The 21,183-nt window shown below is 37.9% G+C and overlaps 1 protein-coding gene across 4 annotated transcripts in view; it reads right to left on the bottom strand.

Moving 5' to 3' along the window:
* Window positions 1–21,183, bottom strand: part of ldah (lipid droplet associated hydrolase) — a 255,387-nt gene that overhangs the window by 38,732 nt on the left and 195,472 nt on the right. For all 4 annotated transcript variants that reach the window (XM_059645645.1, XM_059645644.1, XM_059645647.1 and 1 more), the window contains one exon: window positions 38–278. In XM_059645645.1, the coding sequence (XP_059501628.1) occupies window positions 38–278 (241 nt within the window). The remainder of the gene's footprint in view (window positions 1–37; window positions 279–21,183) is intronic.

Genomic DNA, 21,183 nt, shown 5'->3' with positions numbered 1-21,183 from the left:
ATTTTCTGTAGTAAAGGCAAGAACGAGGTCAGCTCACCTGCGCAATCCACATTGAAGAGGTTCAGAGAGGCAGAGACACTAGTTTCATCCAGGGACTGTAGACCCTGCAGTGCCCACCTCACCAATGAGGCTTTGACGCTTTCTGGCAGAAAAGAAAGGAAGTAGATTGGAACATACATCAGGAAGCGAAGTTTGCAAAGTATTGGTGTCAAAAGTTTGCCTTGTGGTGACTCGGCCATGCGTTCAATTGTTGGAAAAAGGAATACTGCTTTCAGAACCTGTGGAACCAGTGAGAGAAAACTCCAATGAGTAAAGCCTCTGGCAATGTATCAAATTGTGGAAATAGTGCCCTTGTTTCCCCATTCCTTTGAAATGAAGTGAGTCTTGTCAGGTACATTAATAACGTTTACAGATAATTACAAGTTGCCTGAAATGCCACAACTGGCCCAACTAGTAGCCTGGTAACCCTGAAAGTTGATGTCAAATTCAAATGAGGAATGGTTCATAACTTACTAATTTAGAGAGTATTGTATTGTTACCAGAGACAGTGTACAGAGGCACAGGATCATGTTTTTACATCAAAGTTGTAAGCATTAACAACATGGTAACTATGCAGTTGGAGAATCACAAACACGTGAGAGATACAGAGGAGTGGAGCACAGCAAGTTAGAAGAGAGAAAAGAAACAGGAAGGAAATGGCAAATTTTGTACCTTCTCAGAGAATTAAAGATGCCAGAGATGAGTGACAAATGGAGCAGAAGAGGGAAGGAAACCAAAAATGAGAAAAATAGGGGGCAAAAGGAGATAAAAATAAAACCTGCCAAAAAGACAAAAGATGCACAAGGAGAAAAGGGAAATAGAAGGGGAGACAGAAACAGTAAGAGACATGTGAACAGAAATGATGAAGGTCTACAAAACAGTGAACAAAAATTTGCACTGACAAAGTGCCTTTCACAACACTGGACATTGACAAAATGCCTTTCACAACACTGGACATTGACAAAGTGCCTTTCACAACACTGGACATTGACAAAATGCCTTTCACAACACTGGACATTGACAAAGTACCTTTCACAACACTGGACATTGACAAAGTACCTTTCACAACACTGGACATTGACAAAATGCCTTTCACAACACTGGACATTGACAAAGTACCTTTCACAACACTGGACATTGACAAAATGCCTTTCACAACACTGGACATTGACAAAGTACCTTTCACAACACTGGACATTGACAAAATGCCTTTCACAACACTGGACATTGACAAAGTACCTTTCACAACACTGGACATTGACAAAGTACCTTTCACAACACTGGACATTGACAAAATGCCTTTCACAACACTGGACATTGACAAAGTACCTTTCACAACACTGGACATTGACAAAATGCCTTTCACAACACTGGACATTGACAAAGTACCTTTCACAACACTGGACATTGACAAAGTACCTTTCACAACACTGGACATTGACAAAATGCCTTTCACAACACTGGACATTGACAAAGTACCTTTCACAACACTGGACATTGACAAAATGCCTTTCACAACACTGGACATTGACAAAGTACCTTTCACAACACTGGACATTGACAAAATGCCTTTCACAACACTGGACATTGACAAAGTACCTTTCACAACACTGGACATTGACAAAGTACCTTTCACAACACTGGACATTGACAAAATGCCTTTCACAACACTGGACATTGACAAAGTACCTTTCACAACACTGGACATTGACAAAGTACCTTTCACAACACTGGACATTGACAAAATGCCTTTCACAACACTGGACATTGACAAAGTACCTTTCACAACACTGGACATTGACAAAATGCCTTTCACAACACTGGACATTGACAAAATGCCTTTCACAACACTGGACATTGACAAAGTACCTTTCACAACACTGGACATTGACAAAATGCCTTTCACAACACTGGACATTGACAAAGTACCTTTCACAACACTGGACATTGACAAAATACCTTTCACAACACTGGACATTGACAAAGTACCTTTCACAACACTGGACATTGACAAAGTACCTTTCACAACACTGGACATTGACAAAATACCTTTCACAACACTGGACAGTGACAAAGTACCTTTCACAACACTGGACATTGACAAAGTACCTTTCACAACACTGGACATTGACAAAATGCCTTTCACAACACTGGACATTGACAAAGTACCTTTCACAACACTGGACATTGACAAAATGCCTTTCACAACACTGGACATTGACAAAGTACCTTTCACAACACTGGACATTGACAAAGTACCTTTCACAACACTGGACATTGACAAAATACCTTTCACAACACTGGACATTGACAAAGTACCTTTCACAACACTGGACATTGACAAAGTACCTTTCACAACACTGGACATTGACAAAATACCTTTCACAACACTGGACATTGACAAAGTACCTTTCACAACACTGGACATTGACAAAGTACCTTTCACAACACTGGACATTGACAAAATGCCTTTCACAACACTGGACATTGACAAAGTACCTTTCACAACACTGGACATTGACAAAGTACCTTTCACAACACTGGACATTGACAAAATGCCTTTCACAACACTGGACATTGACAAAGTACCTTTCACAACACTGGACATTGACAAAGTACCTTTCACAACACTGGACATTGACAAAGTACCTTTCACAACACTGGACATCTGAAAGCACTTTACTGTCAGTGAAGTATTTTTGAAGTGTAGTTATCGTTGTAATGCAGAAAACACAAAAACCAGCTTGAACACAGTGAGTTTCTACAAACAGGGATGTCAAAGTGCCAGTACGCTCTTTGTGTGATGATTGATGAATAGTGGGCACTGTTTAGATAACGTGAACTTTCTGCTGTACAGATATAGCGATTTCCCTACAGCACGAGGTCACGCAAGAACGCAACTATCACGTAGGAGAACAATCTTTGGCTGCAATGCCAGTGTTGTGGTCTGACACGGCTTCTTCAGCTAATGTTACGCCATTTATGTTTAATGACGCCATTGAACTTTGGCCACAAATTTTCCAAATTGCAAAATTGGCATTCGCAGGATTAAATTTAAGTGGGCGCGATCTCCAGAAATATAGAGCAGAGAACTAATGTTCAATGAAATGGAGTTGTCAAGATGACAGATCAAAGTGCCTGTGTACAGACTATTTACAGAATTTCACTCTCCCAGCTACGTCTCGATTTCAAAGAACCCAGAAGGTAGAGAAGCAGAAATGCTTATCCAATTGGGGAAAACCCCTAAGTTATTGAGGTAGCAAGTTTCTTCTTATGGATTGGAGATGTATATGGTCTTGCAAATACTTCCATATCTATTGCATATTCAATTAAAAAGTTTTAAAAATCTGAAGCGGCATCAATAATTTTATGAAATTTCATGAAATGTATTGAGTTTTTTTATACAAAGGCTAATGTTTGATGATAGAATCTCATGAAATTTCTTCAAGAATTCGTGGGAAACTGACTTCAAATTGAATGAAATATTCTATCTTATATGACACTGAAACATCTGTGTATAAGAAAAACATTTCCAACTTTATTCCGCCACCACCATCACCACCAATAATAGGGCCAACAAATAAAAAAACTGAAAAATCTGAGCACTGCAAGCAACACAAGTGAAAAATTTTTAGACCCATTAAAATAAACTTGTCAATTTATTATATTTTTATCAGGTACATCTTTAAACCACATCCAAGGCACAGAACAACCGAACTGATTCTAAAAAAATGTGAAAACTGTATAAGTCTATTATTAAATGAATAATCTGCTAGTCAAATATAGTACTTACTCATGATAAATATCTGATGTAGTTTGTTGCACTCTTTCTTAAAAAAATGTTTGTTGTGCAGGCTCACAAAGCTATTAAATGTCAGTTAAAATCTTCTACATTTTTCAAAGATAACATAATGATATACTTAATGGTGATCTGTGGTTCAATTTGACAGAATGCCACATTCATCAAAATTTCTTTCAGTCTGTTCACAGGAACCTGCAAGCAGCATTACTGAGGTCAAGGCATTTACTTAATCAACACCATAATGCATCATGTTAGATGGTGAACTAAACAGGATCGTGCAATGTTTTGCTCTTTTCTCTTCCCCTGGCTTTAACTTGAATTTTATTGAAGTAATCAGGATGCAATTTTTGGATGCAATTTTACTCCATGTCCTAGTTTGTACGAAGCCATCAAACAACACAATGTAGAACCTTTAAAAACCAGCCAGCTGAACACAAATATTTTGGGTAAAGTACACCCAATTGGCTTTATTTGAGAATGAGAACATGTAAAATAATTGAGGTGCATTAAGTGTTTAAGGCAGTGGAAGCTATTCACTTCAATGAAGCAGTCAGACTTTCAGAACAATAATGTGCTTGGCAGAAGGAAAACAGTTGATCTCCTGGAGGCAACAGAATGTTCAACATTGGATTGCTGTTGAGCTTTGTTACATGGAACAACAATTCTATTGGAAAATAGCTCAGTGCTGGCAGACAAAACCCTCTCACAAGGACATGGTTCTCTGAGGCGGATGGTCATTTCCATGGCTGTTTCAGCTCTAAAGGCTATATCAGAAGAAGTAGGTGATCCTTAGCAGCTTGAAAGAGAGCATAAGTGGTAAAGAGGTGAGAAGTGATAGCCATAGCTCATACAGACAAGTGGGTATTTCCTTCCTAAATTTAAGAATTCCAGCCAAAGAAGTTATGTACCGTTATACCTAAAATGGAGCTGCGTATGGTGACATCATACACTTTTCACTGTAACCCTGTGCTTGGGTACACATGACAATAAAATCTAAATCTAAAAGAAACAACCTTCCTGATCACATGGTGAATGTAAATGCAGTGAAGAACAATTGACTCATGAGAAAGTAAGTTATTTGACAATCATGGAATTCATTGTTTGAGATGCATTTTAAATGGATCCTTCAAGTACGATACTATCCTTTAAGTTTTGTATTAGAAGTCAAGTGAGTACAATATATGAGTTAAATTTTACAGTCTATGCTGCAGACATAGGCTCAAATAAACAAGATCACATTGCTTGAGGTTACATTGGAATGTGGGCAGCACCATTTCACCAATCAGTTTACATTCATCATCATGCAGCTGCTTAGCAGAATTATTCCTTGTCTTCTCAATTTAACCAAATTGATATACTTTCATATGAGTGATGCAAAATCCTTTAAGTTTAACTGGTGAAAATCTAGATTTGTAACAATTAGGTAATGTAATTCAATATTGTCCAATTATATTGCAAGAAATACTTTGCTAAGGAAATTTTTTTTGATTTTCTGCCCTAAGCATCTTATGCATTGAGAGCACACTTCCAAAATTGAGCCATGGGTTCACATTTGCAATTTTCACTCCCGGCTGAAGCTTTGCAAATGGAAAATCTCTCTTTATACTGCATCAACATCATGGTCACAGTATGCCATTTCACCAACCAGTTATAAACTCTCACGTTATCTTATCTCAAGTTTTCACATCCATTTTTTAAATCTGCATGAGTTTCACTTGGTTCCTCACGTGAAATTTATCTTTCATCCCTGGATATTCCATGGTTCCCAGTATCTTAGCAACCCTATAATCATACAAGTTTATTTTCCCTGTGATCTCTAACCATCGATGGAAGAAGATATAAATAAATGGCATGATTGTTTGTAACTTGTATCTTCACAGATGATAGAGAGAGGGAAGCAGCAATTGTGGTTATTGTTTGGGTCGGGTACAGGCTGGAGCAGATTGAAAGGAGTTTAGCAAAATATGTATTAAAAAAGTACATGTAATGCAAATATTTATGGAAGAAATAAACTTGACTGCTTCAACAGAATGTTCTCATTTTGTATTATTTTCAATGTCTGGAGTTGAAATAGATCCTTCAATTAATGCTATCAATTTAACCCTTGTACAGAGGTCAAAACGTAAGCAAATCATATCAGTGCTGCACTTTTATTTAGAATTTACAAGTGGCATGGCGAATTGATCTAATCAGCAGCTGAGCCATTCTGATCTTGGTACGAGTTTGATTGCAGGGCCTGTGCTGAGTTAGCTAACAGTTCGGACAAGGGTAGAAGAGCTACAACTGAATCAAAAGGCAGACCAATTCATAGAATCATGCCACAGAAAGGAATGAATACGTTCGACAGAGGGGAGGAAAGAAAATGATACCAACCATGATCTAACTGAATGGCACAGCAAGCTCAAAAAGCTGTATGGCCTACTCATATTCTATGTTCTTTGAAGGAACCATAAAATATAAAATCTTTATGTACATATTAAGCTTAAAACAGAGCATTAAAGATGTAGCACAAAATCAGTACTTAGATAATCTCCAGGAAGCACTTGAGAACCACTCTCAAAATTTCATCAGAATGCAATATACAGTTTTGGAATTTTGCAGTTGATTATCTTCCAAAAAGTAAGATTGGGAATATCATGCAACTGTCTTACTTTTACTGTTGTATATTCTTCCCAAACTATGGGTACACATCAATTTAAACCATGAAGGTCTGTCATAGTTATGTTCAATTATCCCACAAAATACAGTATTGCAATTTGTTCTATCTGGATAAGTCAGCGGCCCAGGAATATGCATGTTTAACACCTAATTTCCAGACACACAGTAAGCAGCAAAACTAATGGCCTCAATGTTTAATTCGGTTTGATTTTATTTATTATTGTCACATGTACCTTGGTACAGTGAAAAGTTTTGTTTTGCATGCAGTACTGATAGATCATACTCTACAAAGTGCATTAGGGTAATTGAACAGAGCAAATGTAGCAATGTAGAAAGAAGTGGCAGGAAATCCGAAGCATGAAGATACTTTTCACTTCTGTATTTTGGGTGAGGTTTCTGCAGTTACAGCCAGACAGAGTTTGAAGGTGGATTGTATAAGGGGTGGCCACACATGTCTTACCCAGTCTGTAGTCTGTGTCACACTGTCCACATGCTCTGAAGGAGATTGAAGGTTGATTGTTACGATGCTGGGACAGTTGCAATGCTCAAGATTTTCCATTTTGGTCTTAAAATGCAGTGCATTTTTGCTGGATAGTGTGATATCTTCAATGCCTGGGGTAGTTTTCTCATGTATTCAAGTGCTTCTCAGCTTATTATCACAGCACACCTGATGTTGCACAAGTTACTTGGCAAGTCATGCGATGAATGGGGTGGAGGTTCTTGTCACTGGTGTATTCTTATGTCTTGGGCTTTTCAGTCGTTTTCCAGAGGTAAGAAGTAGGGGAGTTACCAAGGGTCACCTCAAAGTAGGTGATATGGGATCATGCTACAGTTTATTTTGCCACATAAGTTGGCATTTAGATGGTTGTAAGCCTTGTGGTTTTGAAGGTGAAATGCAAAGTAAATGACTGGGATAAGAGCTGGATGAACATAGCAGGCCAAGCAGCATCAGAGGAGTAGGATCGGGTCTGGACCCTTCTTCAGAAAACCTTCTTCAGAAAATGACTGGGTTGGACGGCAGTCTCCACAGCCAAAAAATGCTCTAACAATTTTGATAGGTCTGATTTTGGATAGCTTGATCTTGAAAAAGTTTTCCTCAGTTGTCAAGACAATATTGTTGATGTGACTAAATTTTTATGATGATGTGTTCGCGATATCGTGTAGGAAGATATTAAAAAAATGTCGGAGCCAGAACATTAAACTTTGAGAGAATGTTGCTGAATGTTCTAGGATTGCTGACTTCGTGTCAAAACAGCCACCAAAAACCCCTGAGGGAACCCCATTCAACAAAGCAAAACTGAAAATCAAAGTGATCATGACAATCCCTTTCAGGGTCTAGCTGATTGAAGATTGGACCCTGGACCATGGATCTGATAACTGAATGTTGAGGGACTCTAACGGCCAAATGTGACACCCTGGGGGAAGTGGCAGTAAGAGAGAAATGTTCAGGAAACCTTATTCATTGTGGATCTTCAGGGAACACTTTTCCAAAGCTAACACCAATAAGCAGCATATACATGAGGTGAGTATCTAATGGGCTTAGAGAAGGCTCAAGTAAAAAGCAGGGATGGTGAGAAAGGGTTTAATTCCATGCTGGTATTTAGTCTACTCATTTTTAACTGCCCATCTGTATGGGTAGGATTAAAATCAACCCCAGGGCCTTTTCTTCTCACAGATCTGTTGTCTAATTTCAGCACTTATCAGACATTTTTTAAAATTATTCTTTTGACTTTAATTTAGATGTACTTCCAGGGGTAAAAACTGATGTCAAGAGAAGCACACTGACAACACAGCACTGCTTTCAGAGTCAGAAGACAGCCTATAAAATAATGTAGCTCTAATCGTGAGAAGTTCTGAAAGTGGAATTACATATGAAAGAATATAGAGGCTTTGGAAATGAGGAGATGAAGACATTTAAAAACATAAGAAATAGGAGCAACAGTAGGCCATCTGACTGGTCGAGTCTGCTGATCTTTTCATGGACTCAGCTCCACTTACCTGTCTGCTCACCACAACCTTTAATTCCTTCACTGTTCAAAAATCTATCTATACTTGCCTTAAAAACATCCAATGAGGTTGTGAGAAGTTCCACATACGCGCAATAAGACAAATGAAGAGGTACACAAAACTGGAAGAGCCAAAGCAAAGTCCAAAGAGTGACATCCAAAAATAAGTGTCAGTGTTTTGGCCATTTGATCAGAGCTGAAAAATGTCAGCAATCTCTACTAAAAGGGTAAAGTAATGGGCAGCAGAAAGAGAGGGTGACTGAAGCACAGTTGGATGACAGAATAGTCACAGATGAGCCTCAGAAGGGTGTGAGGAAAATGTGGGCCAGACAATTGTGACATACTTTGAAAGCAGATCGCCTGGCATGTGTAATTACAAGCAAAAGTAAAATTAAAGCTTTCTTGTCCACGCACTTAAATTGATCACAATGCATAATCACTTACACTGCCTTTACTGATAGTGAGGAGCTACTGGGGAATTTCCCATAAACATTTACATCATCATGTAATCCAACTGCAAAGGCAATGTTTGTTAAGTATCAGGTAGGCAGTTGTTTCAGGCAATTCATCAAGCTTTTCAAATCTTCACTGCTAATGAAGAATATTTGAAACTGTCTGAAACGTCGACATTTCAATGCCAAAACAACTTAGACTAAATATTCTGTAAGTTAGCACAAATCACAATTAATTAAATCGGACATTACTGTGCTGCAGTGTGAATGTCAGCAGCAATTTCTGTCTATGCCTTGATAACAAAGTGTGGGGCTGGATGCACACAGCAGGCCAAACAGCATCTTAGGACCACAAAAGCTGACGTTTCGGGCCGAGGCCCTCTATATGCCTCGTCATGTTGAGTGAGCAATAAATGAGAGAAGGGGAAAGAACTAGGCATACAGACAGAGGAAATCTTCTCCACAGATTTTGCTTTAACTCAGGTCTTAACAAAAACTGATTCTTATGAGAAGAACACGTTAACATCTTGCAGCTTCAATGCAAGCTAGTAACTTCAACAAATACTACACAATTACTCAATACTACACTGCTACATTCTATTTAAGTTTTTATTCAACAGATACTAATTGGTCTTTAGTCCCAGATCCTGTATAATTCTGCTGTCTTCATTATTATATGTCCCTGTTTCTGCTCCAGTCCCAATACTCATCTTCCTTTTAAGTTCCAGTTTGTTCCTTGTACAGCCTTATCTCAGTATCTGCCAAATATACAATTACCAGGCAGAAAAACAGCTCCTAATTCACCAGTGTCAGAATCGTGCGCTATCCCATTCAATGTAAGAAATAGGGTTTTAAAAAAAAGACTGAACTGAAGGAGCATTTAGGTGAGGTGAGAAAAGGAGAGATGCCAGACAGTCACGTGCAAACAGAGGAAAAAAATCTGAAAGGTAATGGTTTGGACATAAGGATAAACTTCAGTTTGGCTACACTTGGAATACTGTGTGCATTTCTGGTCACTACACGATAGGAAGGATGTGGAGGCTTTAGAGAGGGTGCAGAAGACGTTCACCAGGGAATGGCATGTATTGGAGTGTATCAGATTTATAGACAGCTTGAACAAACTTACACACGAGTGTTGGAGGCTGAGGGCTGAGCTGACAGAAGTATATATAATTATGAGATGCACAGATAGGGTGGATAGTCAAAAGTCTTTTCCCCAGGGCAGAAATGCCAAATACTAGGGGGGAATAGTAGACGGTACTGATAAAACGAACAGTAAAACAAGAATAGGTTAACATATATTTTTAATAATACATTTAACCCGCAATTTAATAGGCAGCAGAATATTTAGATGAAACCACCTTTTACAGATAGTCACAAAGTTGTTGTTCGGATTTTCAGCATATTTTGGAGTTTAGGTCTTCAAACAAATCTAAAGTCCTGAGCAATTTATGTAATGGCATACAACATGAGAATTTAACTGTGCATCATCATCTTTTCTAATCATTTCCTTTGATGGCTTAAATTTCAAAACTGAAACTAAATTGTTCAATTTTCAGTTACTCAGCTATATTTACATTTCAAAAGCTCTACTTTTGGCTACTAAAACCACAGTTCTGTTTGTGAAACTGCCATAATAACAGGACAGGAACTATTCCTGACCTATAAAGGAGTTTGCATTCAAATTTTAAGTTTTGTTGACTGCCTAAGATAAATGATATCTATTCCACTGTCCACAATGATCTTCCCTGTGGCTTTGGTGCTGTTGTATAATTGAGTAATGTAGCTTTGAGTTACATTGAATGTTTAATTTTAATTGCAACTTTTGATATAAAACTGTTATATTAGAGCTTTTATGGTGCAGTGTAGTGTCCTCACCTCTGAGTGAGAAAGACTTCGGTTCAAATCTGTGTAATTGTATCTCTAAGCTACTTGATTTGAAAATATCTTTATTTTTAGTTATTTGTGAAATGTGGGCATCGCTGGCTCGGTCAGCATTTATCACCCATCCCTAATTGCCCAGAGGGCACTTAAGAGTCAACCACATTGCTGTGGGTCTGGAGTCACATGTAGGCCAGACCAGGTAAGGATGGCAGTTTCCTTCCCTAAAGGACATTAATGAACACAGTTGCATTTTTCCGACAATCGGCAGTGGTGTCACGATCATCATGAGACTCTTAATTCCAAACTTTTTTTAATTGAATTCAAATTCCATCTTCTTCCATTGCAGGATTTGAACCTGGATGCCCAGAACATAAGCTGGGTCACTGGACTAATAGTCTAGTGAGAATACCACTAGGTCACTGCCTCCAGAATAGTCATATTTGAGTTTACATAATTGGGATTATACCAAATATTGTCAGCAGGTTTCAGGTATATTGCTGTTCTGAATAAAGATTACAGTTTTTTAAAATGCAAGACACACCTACCATATATTTGTTTTCTGCAATGGCATGAGAATTAACAGAAACATACTCGAATGGACGTACTTCAAGTGCTTCATTCATTAACCTATACCAAACTCAGCACAGAATTACTTTTCATTACTGGCATCAGATTCTGATCTTTCCAGTTTGGCAAACTAACAATGAAATAAAAACAATGAAAATAATCACATTCTGTTTGGTGTGCCTCAGTTGGTGTGGGTCAGTATTAAATTAATTCCAAGTCCAAAGGACAAGTAGAACTATGACATTAAGATACAGCTTCAACGTGCATTCTTGCTACATAATTAGTTTTTATTAAAACTTAAGTTAAAGCAGTATCTGCTAAGAAGAATTCCTCCATAATTTGTCTCACAATGGCTTCACTCTGAAGACTTCACAGCAATCATCTTGGGGCAGTATTCCTTTCTAAATTTACAACTCTGCCTGGAATAGAGATATTCTGATCGTTAATGTACAATATTATGGTATTTGTGGGGAGAAGGATGCTGCTTTTGCTGCCTTTTCCCTTATTAGGTCTAGGGGCCTATTTGGTCATAGTTGGACAGGAACAACATTTAACACGAATAGGCAATTTTTCCTAACAAGATGTAGTTCATTACATGATAGCAATTAGGTATGAGTTACACTAACTCAACATTGTTACCAAGACTATGATACAATCTGGGGGTTTTGGTCTATTCTCCATGAGATCCTGAGATGCTGGGTTTAAGCCTGTACCACATCATCAAGCTGGCTGGAGTTTAATGCAATCTTTAACATCAACCCTTTCAGAACATCACACATCATTCCCCAAAGCTTTGTCTCCATAGTTAACCTTTGTGCAATCATTTAAGTAGTTACATTTACCATGACACCTGCTTTAAGTCCCTGTTTTCACACATTCAGATCATTTAAATAATTCACGATTCTTTAAGAGAGCTGACCCCTCAGATTAGAAGGTGGGTAGGTTTGATTTGAGGACTGTTGAATTTGATTCTATTCTTCACCTTGCATAGCCTGTAAAGACTGGCTTCACTGGAGAACTTTTTATCTCTTGAATTTGCCACGACACTTCCTCTTAAAATAGACAGTTGCCCCATAACATCATTTGGGGTCCTTTAATTTCATGAATTCTCTTCCTGGATGATGATTAATATGTTGAAACAAGTATATATATATATTTTTGCAATATGATGGATTTCAGAGCCAGGCAGTTTCATCTTAATTGTGTCCTGATTCTGTGTCTGGCTTCCATGGTGGTGCATGCCATTCTTCTCGTTTTTGTGTAAGCAAATCTTTATTTTCAACCTGCTGATAGATCTGTGTTGGATGTATGTAAATGTTTCACTTCAACATTTTTGATTAAATTGGTGCCTCATTCACCTTCAATGGTTGTCTTGCTGATGAACCCAGTCATTTCCTCAGTCATACAATGTGAGGATTGCTATTGATTTGAAATGTCACTTCTCCTGATAATTGTCCCTTGGAAGGCAGAAATTGAAATATTCCTCCTGAACTTCACTCTGTTTTTCTCTCTTCATGGATGCTAGCTAATCTATTAAGTATTTTTGATGTTGACAGTTGCTCTGCATCTTAAGTTCCTGTAGTTACAAGGATCAAAAGTCTCCTGGCGATTCACACTTGCAAAAGGTACACATAGTAAGTCTGAACAAGTATAGACAGAATGCCAAAGTGTAAGTCTTAGAGGCAACAATCAGTACGCAAAACTCTCAGGCCCCTCCAGCATCAACAATTCTTCACTTCTGCCAGGTCTCAGCTGATTTCATCAACAGATTTATTTTTGAAATTTTCATGAAGACTTACTTCAAGTACATTGCGCATGTAAAAGTAAGAAGTTTTCAGCTGCAACACTGTCCCTTCATTTAACCATTAAGTGGCTAGGGACTCAATAGATAGTCTGCAGAAAAAGCCAAACAGTAATTCAAAATTTGGGGTAGGTTGGGGAGTCAATAGTAGGACAGGAAATCATACAAAATAGATTCCACTCCAATTTTTTTAGTCTGGGAAACAAGACAGAAAAAAGTGCCCTCATGTTAGATCCCAGGAAAGTCAAAATGGTGTGGAGGTTTGCATTCACATTCCACCGAAACTATTTATCCCTGAAACAAATTAAGGACTTACAGTGCTGAAACCGTTTTCCTATACACCTGCCATTATAGTCCCTTTTGGAGACAACAGATCTTGGCAATGAACTGTGTCAATTATCTTGCCTGACTGCCTTTCATATTTAACAAACATGTTCATTTGGCTGCCAGAAAAAAGTCTTCCCACAGAAACAAGTATAAGAAATAAAATAAATCCTAAAGGAACATGGACAATGCTATCCAATTCACAGAATTAAAGAGGTTCAGAATAAGTCCAAATCTCAAATATCCAGTTTGGAATAAAGACTAAAATACACTTGCTCTGGGAAATACTTAAGGTATTAAACAGATGTGATGTGCACAAACCAAAATCAGGATTGCCTGTTTCAATACTTTGTCAACTTATTGTGCTCTCACAACCTGACCACAGCTTCTCCCTTTAGAGCTGTCAATACAAAACAGGATACAGGTAATGCAGACCAATTCATGACAGATGGGTGGAAAACTGGCGAATAAATCTTCAGCCTGCAAAATTTTCATGGCTTTTATTGCCCCACAGTTTTTGAATTGACTATTACAAGACAAACAGATACACAATAATTACGTATCAAAACACTCAACTAGTCAAACAACTGGATTTAACTGGAGCGGACTACAATGTTGACTGATTAACTTCATTACCTTGAATTCAGTTCTCCTTTCACCGAGAGCAGGATGGGGGTGGTGTGTGTGTGTGTGTGTGTGTGTGTGTGTGTGTGTGTGTGTGTATGTGTGTGTGTGTGTGTGTGTGTGTGTGTGTGTGTCTGTGTGTGTGAGAGAGAGAGAGAGGCAGAGGCTATACAAATCTTTATTAAAAACATCTGCAGAATCATTCATGATTGTTGGGTCACCTGTTGTTGACAACTTTGATACATGAGCTGGTTTAAATCTGAGACCTTGTGACAGAAAACTCACTGAAATGCCTATGCTCACTTGAATACACAGTTTATTGCGTTTCCTGTGTATTTGAAGATAAATTACTAACAAAATTACATTTGTGATCAGCAGATATTCCATCACAAATATGTTCATTTTAGAAAAGGAACTGAAATGCTGGTCTCAGTGCCCTTCACTAATTTTTACTCAGCATCGGAATTGGTTCATCTCTTCTACAGCAAAGTGTGCCTCATATCAACAAAATAATAGAGTCTTTCTGAAGATATTATTAATACCTGCCTGCCAAGAATAAGAGGGAGTAAAGCTGATTCTTCAACAGTTGGTTACATCCTGCAATTGTGTTTGAGTTACTTCAAGAAATAACCAAATCAGTGAAATAAAATTACCCATTAGATATAAATTATGTGGAATTTAAAAAAGACATTTGATTCCTTACTGACATGATACAAGGATAACAACTGCAAGGAATTAATAGCAGATTAGTTTACAGGATTGGCTGCAGTAAAATACTGTGTGGTGAATGGTGATGGTTTTAACTACATCAGTGTATTGAAGAGATCTGTATCTACCTCGTTTTGAATCACTTAATATTCATAGATGAGTAATATCAAGAAGGATGCTTCAGATATTGTTCAATATTTGTTGGTAACACTAAATTTTGCAGTTAATTGAAATTAAAGCATCCAAAGATCCCATGTTAATTTATTTGAATATGTTGGAATGATCAGAGAGGGAGTTAATAAATGTAATGATTTTGCATGATGGTGGATGAAAAATGTGCATCTCGATGGGTTCTATTTTCTTTACCTGGATGTTCATTTCAGGCTGAACCAATTTCATTCAGCAATGCAAGCATTTGATGTTGCTTTGGATATTAACTTCATTTTGGACTTTGAAAAATATTGGTTATATTTTGATTTAGATGTGCTGGCAAAGAAACTGAAGTAATGCTGGAAACAAGCGTGAAATGAGTTTCACGGTTGAATGTGCATCTGAGATTTTGGCCTGAGGTTCACTGGAAATTGGGTCCCTGTTCTCATCTCCATAAAACAAACAAACGGCAGTGCCAATTGGTCTCCTGATGCAGCCCATCAGTCATGGCATTGAGCAGCTTGTCCTGTTTTGGCATAGAGCCAGTCATTAGGTACATTCTGGGATTTGGAGAACCCACTCCTCTTGACTCTACAGAGAAGACACTGCACAGAAAAGGAAGCGTAAATAAATTACATATCTTTTGTGGGTAACATCTCTTTGAGAATAGAAACATTAAGGACAATTTTTAAGCAAGGCTCTAAAGTAGGTGGGAGATCGAATATTCCAATGTTTGTTTCAAGCCAGCAGCCTTCTTCCAATCGAGCATCGGGCAGAATTTTGTGAAAATTAAGGTCCAAAATTGGGTCGTTTAATGCAATTCTGAGTCCTAAAAAATACGGGTTAACCAGCACCAATCCCCACCACTATTTGGCTACATTAACACAATAATTGTTAGTGTTTTGAATAAATCAAGGTAAAAACAAAGCCTGAGTATTTTGCAACGGCTGCCATTCAGTTCAGAGTGAGCTGAAAGAGGGCATTATATTAATTAAACTGCTACAACTTTATTTACAACAATAACTTGCATGAAATAGCAAAGGGATTCGTGTTTGTTGACATTTAAGCCTAGTAAATACAAATGCTAGTTAACTCTTCCACTTGAAACCCAAGATTTTTGCTGATATATTATGATACCCTACTGAACTATGAAAGCTACAATACTTTTAAGAAACAACAGAATAATTAACATGGTCAAATGTCAATTTGCAGCAACATTTTCAAATGAGCATAATTATACAGAAATAATTGCTATAAAATGTCAGTAAACAGAACTAAAACAAATAATATATCGATTACACATTTTGTTGAATAACCATTTTTCACTCTCGAGTGTTTCCATTTTAAAGTAAACTGCTAAGAGTACAATGATACTGGCTTGAATTCAGAATCAGTGATTTATTTTCTACAAAAAGTGATCCAATAACAAGATACAGATGGGAGTAACTGACTGCAATCTTTACTCTAGTGGCTGATTAAGGCCCAGCAAAACCTCGAGAGCAAAACCTACAGATTACGCTGGTTCAGCAGGTTTTGCTTACCTCTGCATTTGATTGTTCACATAGAATGAACCAAGTTACAGACAACGAAACAAATACCCAGACAAGATAACTGACATGTACAATTTTGGATTTTTGTTCCAATCATGTCTTCTTGTTGCTGGAATAAAAAAAGTAACAGTAACTTAGCAATTAACAAATTCAGTGATGTTGCCCAGTGATGGTCTGAGAGAGCACCAAGAGGCAGTCAGACCTGTCAAGGTTCCAAAGAGGGAGTCTTCCCTGGAACACATCATGAGGTTCAGCTGGTCTTGACCTTAATAGGGTCCAAAATATAATCACTGTGAATTTAGACTTCAGAGAGCATATTTTGCTATTCTGTATGAAATGCATTTCAAGATTTTTGCTGGTTTCTTACAATGAGATCTCAAGAAATAAGTTGGCCAGAGTCATAGAGTCATATAGCACAGAAACAGATACTTCAGTCCAACCAGTCCACGCCTAACATAATCACAATCTAGACTGGTCTCACCTGCATGTGCTTGGCCCATATCACTCCAAACACTTCTTACTCATGTAATTATCCAAGTGTCTTTTAAGTGTTATAATTGTACCTGCATTGCCACTTTGTTTGGAAATTCATCCCATATACGAACAACAGTCTGCATAAGAAAAAATACCTCTCATGTCTGTTTTAATCTTTCTTCTCTCACCTTAAAAATATGCTCCCCTGGTTTTGAAATCCTCCACCCTTGCGAAAAGACACCTGCCATTTACCTTATTAATGTCCCTCATGATTTTATAAAGTTTTATATGGTCACCTCTCAACCTCTGTTTCTTGACCTCTGGAAATTGCTCCACCTTTTATAAGATCATGGCCAATCTGACTGTGGCCTTAAATCTGTCAATGTACTGTCTATTGCCAAAAAGACCTGATTCTCTTATTAAACAAAAATCTATCTAACTCAGCCTTGAATATATTCAATGGCCTAAATTCCACTGCTCTATACATACAGGATTCCAAAATTAATGACCAATGAGAGAAAAAATTCTTCCTCATTTCAGTCTTAAATGGGAGACTCTTTATTTTAAACGGTCTCTTAGTTCTAAATTCCCAGACAAGCAGCAAAATCCTCTTAGTATTGACCTTTTCAGGTCCCTTTAGAATTTTATATGTCAATGATTTCAGCTGTCAGTCTTTCAAGCTCTGATGAGAATAGGGCCATCCAACTCAATCGTTCTTCACAAGAAAAACCAGCTCAGAGAACTGTCTCTGAACTGCTTCCAATGCAGGTCATCAGCATCTTAAACACGGAAATCAAAACTGTTTGCAGTATTCTAGGTATGGCTACATAAATGCTCTATACAATTGTATAGTATTTCCTTCAGTATATCAGACTCCAAACTCTGTTAACCCTGTCTCTCTTTCTGGAGATGATGCCAGGCCTGCTGAATTTCGCCAATATCTTTTGATTTAATTCCTACTTTTATGCTTCATCCACCTTGCAATAAAGGCCGACAGTTTACGTGGCTTCAAATTATCTATAGTGCCTGCCTGTTAAACCTTTGGGAAAGGGGGATTAGTTTAGCTCAGTTGGCTGGAAGGTTGTTTTGTGAAGCAACATGGTATCGACAGCATGAGTTCAATTCCGTCACTGGCTGAAGTTACCATGAAGGACTCTCCTTCTAAACCTTTCCCCTCACCTCAGGTATAGTGGCTATCAGATTAAATTACCACCAGTTGTCTCTTTCTAATGAGACAGCAGGTTTACAGTGGTAAGTCTATAGCACCTAATGAAACTTCTGTGATTCATGTGTAATGACACTCAGATTCCTCTGCGCTATAGCATTCTGCAGTCTCTCTCCATTTAAATACTATGCAGCTTATCCATCCATCATCTCAAAGTGGACAACCTCACACTTACCCACATTATAAAGTCATGTATCAATTTTTTGCCCATATACTTAATCTATTAGTATTTCTTTGCTGACTCTATGCATCTCCTCACAACTTACTTTTCTACTTATCCTTGTATCAGTACCAAATTTAGTAATCATAGCTTTGATGCCTTTGTCCAAGTCATTGACGTAGATTATAAATAGTTGGGGTGCCAGCATTGATCCTGTGACACACCACATGTTACAGGACACTAAGTTGAAAATGAGCCACTTTTCCCTACCCTTTGTTCCTTTTATTCAGCCTTTCTTCTATCTATGCCAAAATAACAAGCAAACTCCATGAGTTCTCACTTTATGTAATAAATGTTATTATGGCATCTTATTGAATTCCTTTGGAAGTCCAAATATGCTACAGCAAACGGTCCTCTTTTATCCATCCTGCTTCTTATACCCTTAAGGAACTCCAACAAATTTTTAAAATATGATTTACTTTTTCACAAAGCCATTTTGACTCTGTTTTACTGTATTATGATTTTCTACACATCATGCTACAACACCTGAATAATGCATTTTCCCAATGACAGATATTAGACTAATTGTCTCACTCTGTTTTTCATTCTCCTCTCTTAGCTTTCTATCTGCTTACCTCACGTCAACCAAGGCAAAATAGTAACATTCTCACATTTGAGTTTGTTTCTTGGGTTTATGCCCCACTGCAGATACATGAACATGAGATCAATGTTGATATTCTGTTGCATTAGACTGAGTACTGCACTGTTGGAAGTGCCGTCAGAAGACGAAAGAATGAATTAACAGATGCTTCATTTGCCTTCACAAATGGGTACAAAAGATCCTTTGATAATATTTGAAGGTGATCAGAGGAGGTTTTAATAACGTTCTAATCAACAACGTCCCCACACAATATCAGCAAAACAGATTATCCAATACTATTAAACTTTTCTCTTTGTACATTAAAATAATTAGTATACTTCAAAATACCTCTGTGGCTTTTATGTGCTTTGAAACATCCAAAGTTTGTGAAAGTTGCTATATTAATCAAGGTTTTTCAGCGTAAGCCATGCACTTTCTTCAAGTCAGCAACCCAATCACTTGGCCTAGTAATTCCTGAATTAATACATTCGTAAATAGCTTTGTTGATGTACAATTGAAGGAAATAACGGTTCTCTGGGTCTTGTCATGTGACTAGTGAGAATAGCAATATTTGTAGGGCCAGATGGGAAGGCAGAGAGGTAAAGTTAGGTGCCATTGATTCCAAATACTGTGATGGACAGTGTTATGTAAATAATGTAGAAGGTTGGATTACACAAAGGACAACAATGTGAATGAATAAGCTGATATGAAGAAAATAAGCCATTAGAAGCAGCACAGTGCAGTAACTGCAGGGGAATACTCCATTCAAGGTCCTTTCATATTTGAAGAAGTCTGTGTTACTGCCACTAAGTTCCAAGAGAGCCAGTCCAATTGCCACCAGGCCAATTGTGAAATTGTTAACATTTCCTGCTGTGCAACTGGCAGATCTGGACCCACAGAAACAGTAAAATATAGTGTCATTTATTATCATCAAAGCTAATACAAAGGTCAATCAAAGTACTGTTGAATCGTGCCTTATAATACTTCTGCAACAGGATTCAAGTCACAGGGATATGTCTTCATGTGCTAGTACAGAAATCTTGTACAGATCAGATGCTTATTATGGAACCTGTGGATTTTCATTCCATTGCAACCTTTGAAGCAAACATTCAGAGAAACAGTTGAACTCTTTAACCACAGGATAAGAAGAAGCATGGTCATCAGTCTATATGCAGCTGGGTTAGTGCTTTAAATACAGATGGCGGCACTGGTGTGGTACAGAATATTACAGGCTGGCCACATCCTTCTTCCTTTCTCCTTTTCCATCTTTCCTTTCATCTTTAGATGTTGTGGGGAAGCTGGAGCAGTGTCAGAGGGTCATGGGCAGCAGGAGTATCGGTGCCTGGATTGAGGACTCCTGGCCTTGGTAGGCCCAGAGCCTGGACACGGGAACTCCATGGGCCATCAGCTATGGCTGAACTTGGTGTCTGGAGTGGAACTGGCATAGACCCACGTCAGGGACTTGATGAATCATGGAGGTGGGGTCAGTATGGACTGGAGATGACGCCTAGCACAGATTGGAGGCGATGATTGGAGCAGTCTGCTAGAAGGACTGTGATGCTGAACTTCTTATTTCTTTACTTTTCTAATTTATTCCAAGGCCCTGTACCTAGGTACCTTTCTATCTAAGATGGCACCGTAAGCGGTGATTTCGTAAACTTTTCACTGTACTCGTGTGAGTACATGTGACAAAAAACCGATTTTAACTCTAAATACAATGTTTTTGCTGGCTAAATGCCAGGATGCTGTATTTAAAACTTGTGGAAGAAAAAATCTTCACAATACGATCTGAAAATTTACGCTGGAGATCAAAATAAATTAAACTAGAGTTAGCTGCAAATAAATTTAAACATCACCAAATAATTAGTACATTACTGCAACGATGACAGCTTATGTTAACAGTTATGGCTTAAATGTAAAGCAGTGCAACATGATAATTGTGAGGTTTGAATTTCAGGATTTGATACAGCAGTAAAGTTTAACCATTATACAGATCAACAAAAGGGATAGTGTTTATTTAAAATAGAAACATGTTTCCAATTTTAAATTTCCACTGAACGGCTTTGTTCCAGGATTGAGTCAGATACCATTGTTTTGACACGTTGCCAAAGAATTTGCT

The sequence above is a fragment of the Stegostoma tigrinum genome, chromosome 4, assembly GCF_030684315.1.
Source record: "Stegostoma tigrinum isolate sSteTig4 chromosome 4, sSteTig4.hap1, whole genome shotgun sequence".
Classification (NCBI taxonomy): domain Eukaryota; kingdom Metazoa; phylum Chordata; class Chondrichthyes; order Orectolobiformes; family Stegostomatidae; genus Stegostoma; species Stegostoma tigrinum.
Note: the sequence above shows the minus strand (reverse complement) of the source record. Positions and strands in the feature narration are given on the sequence as shown.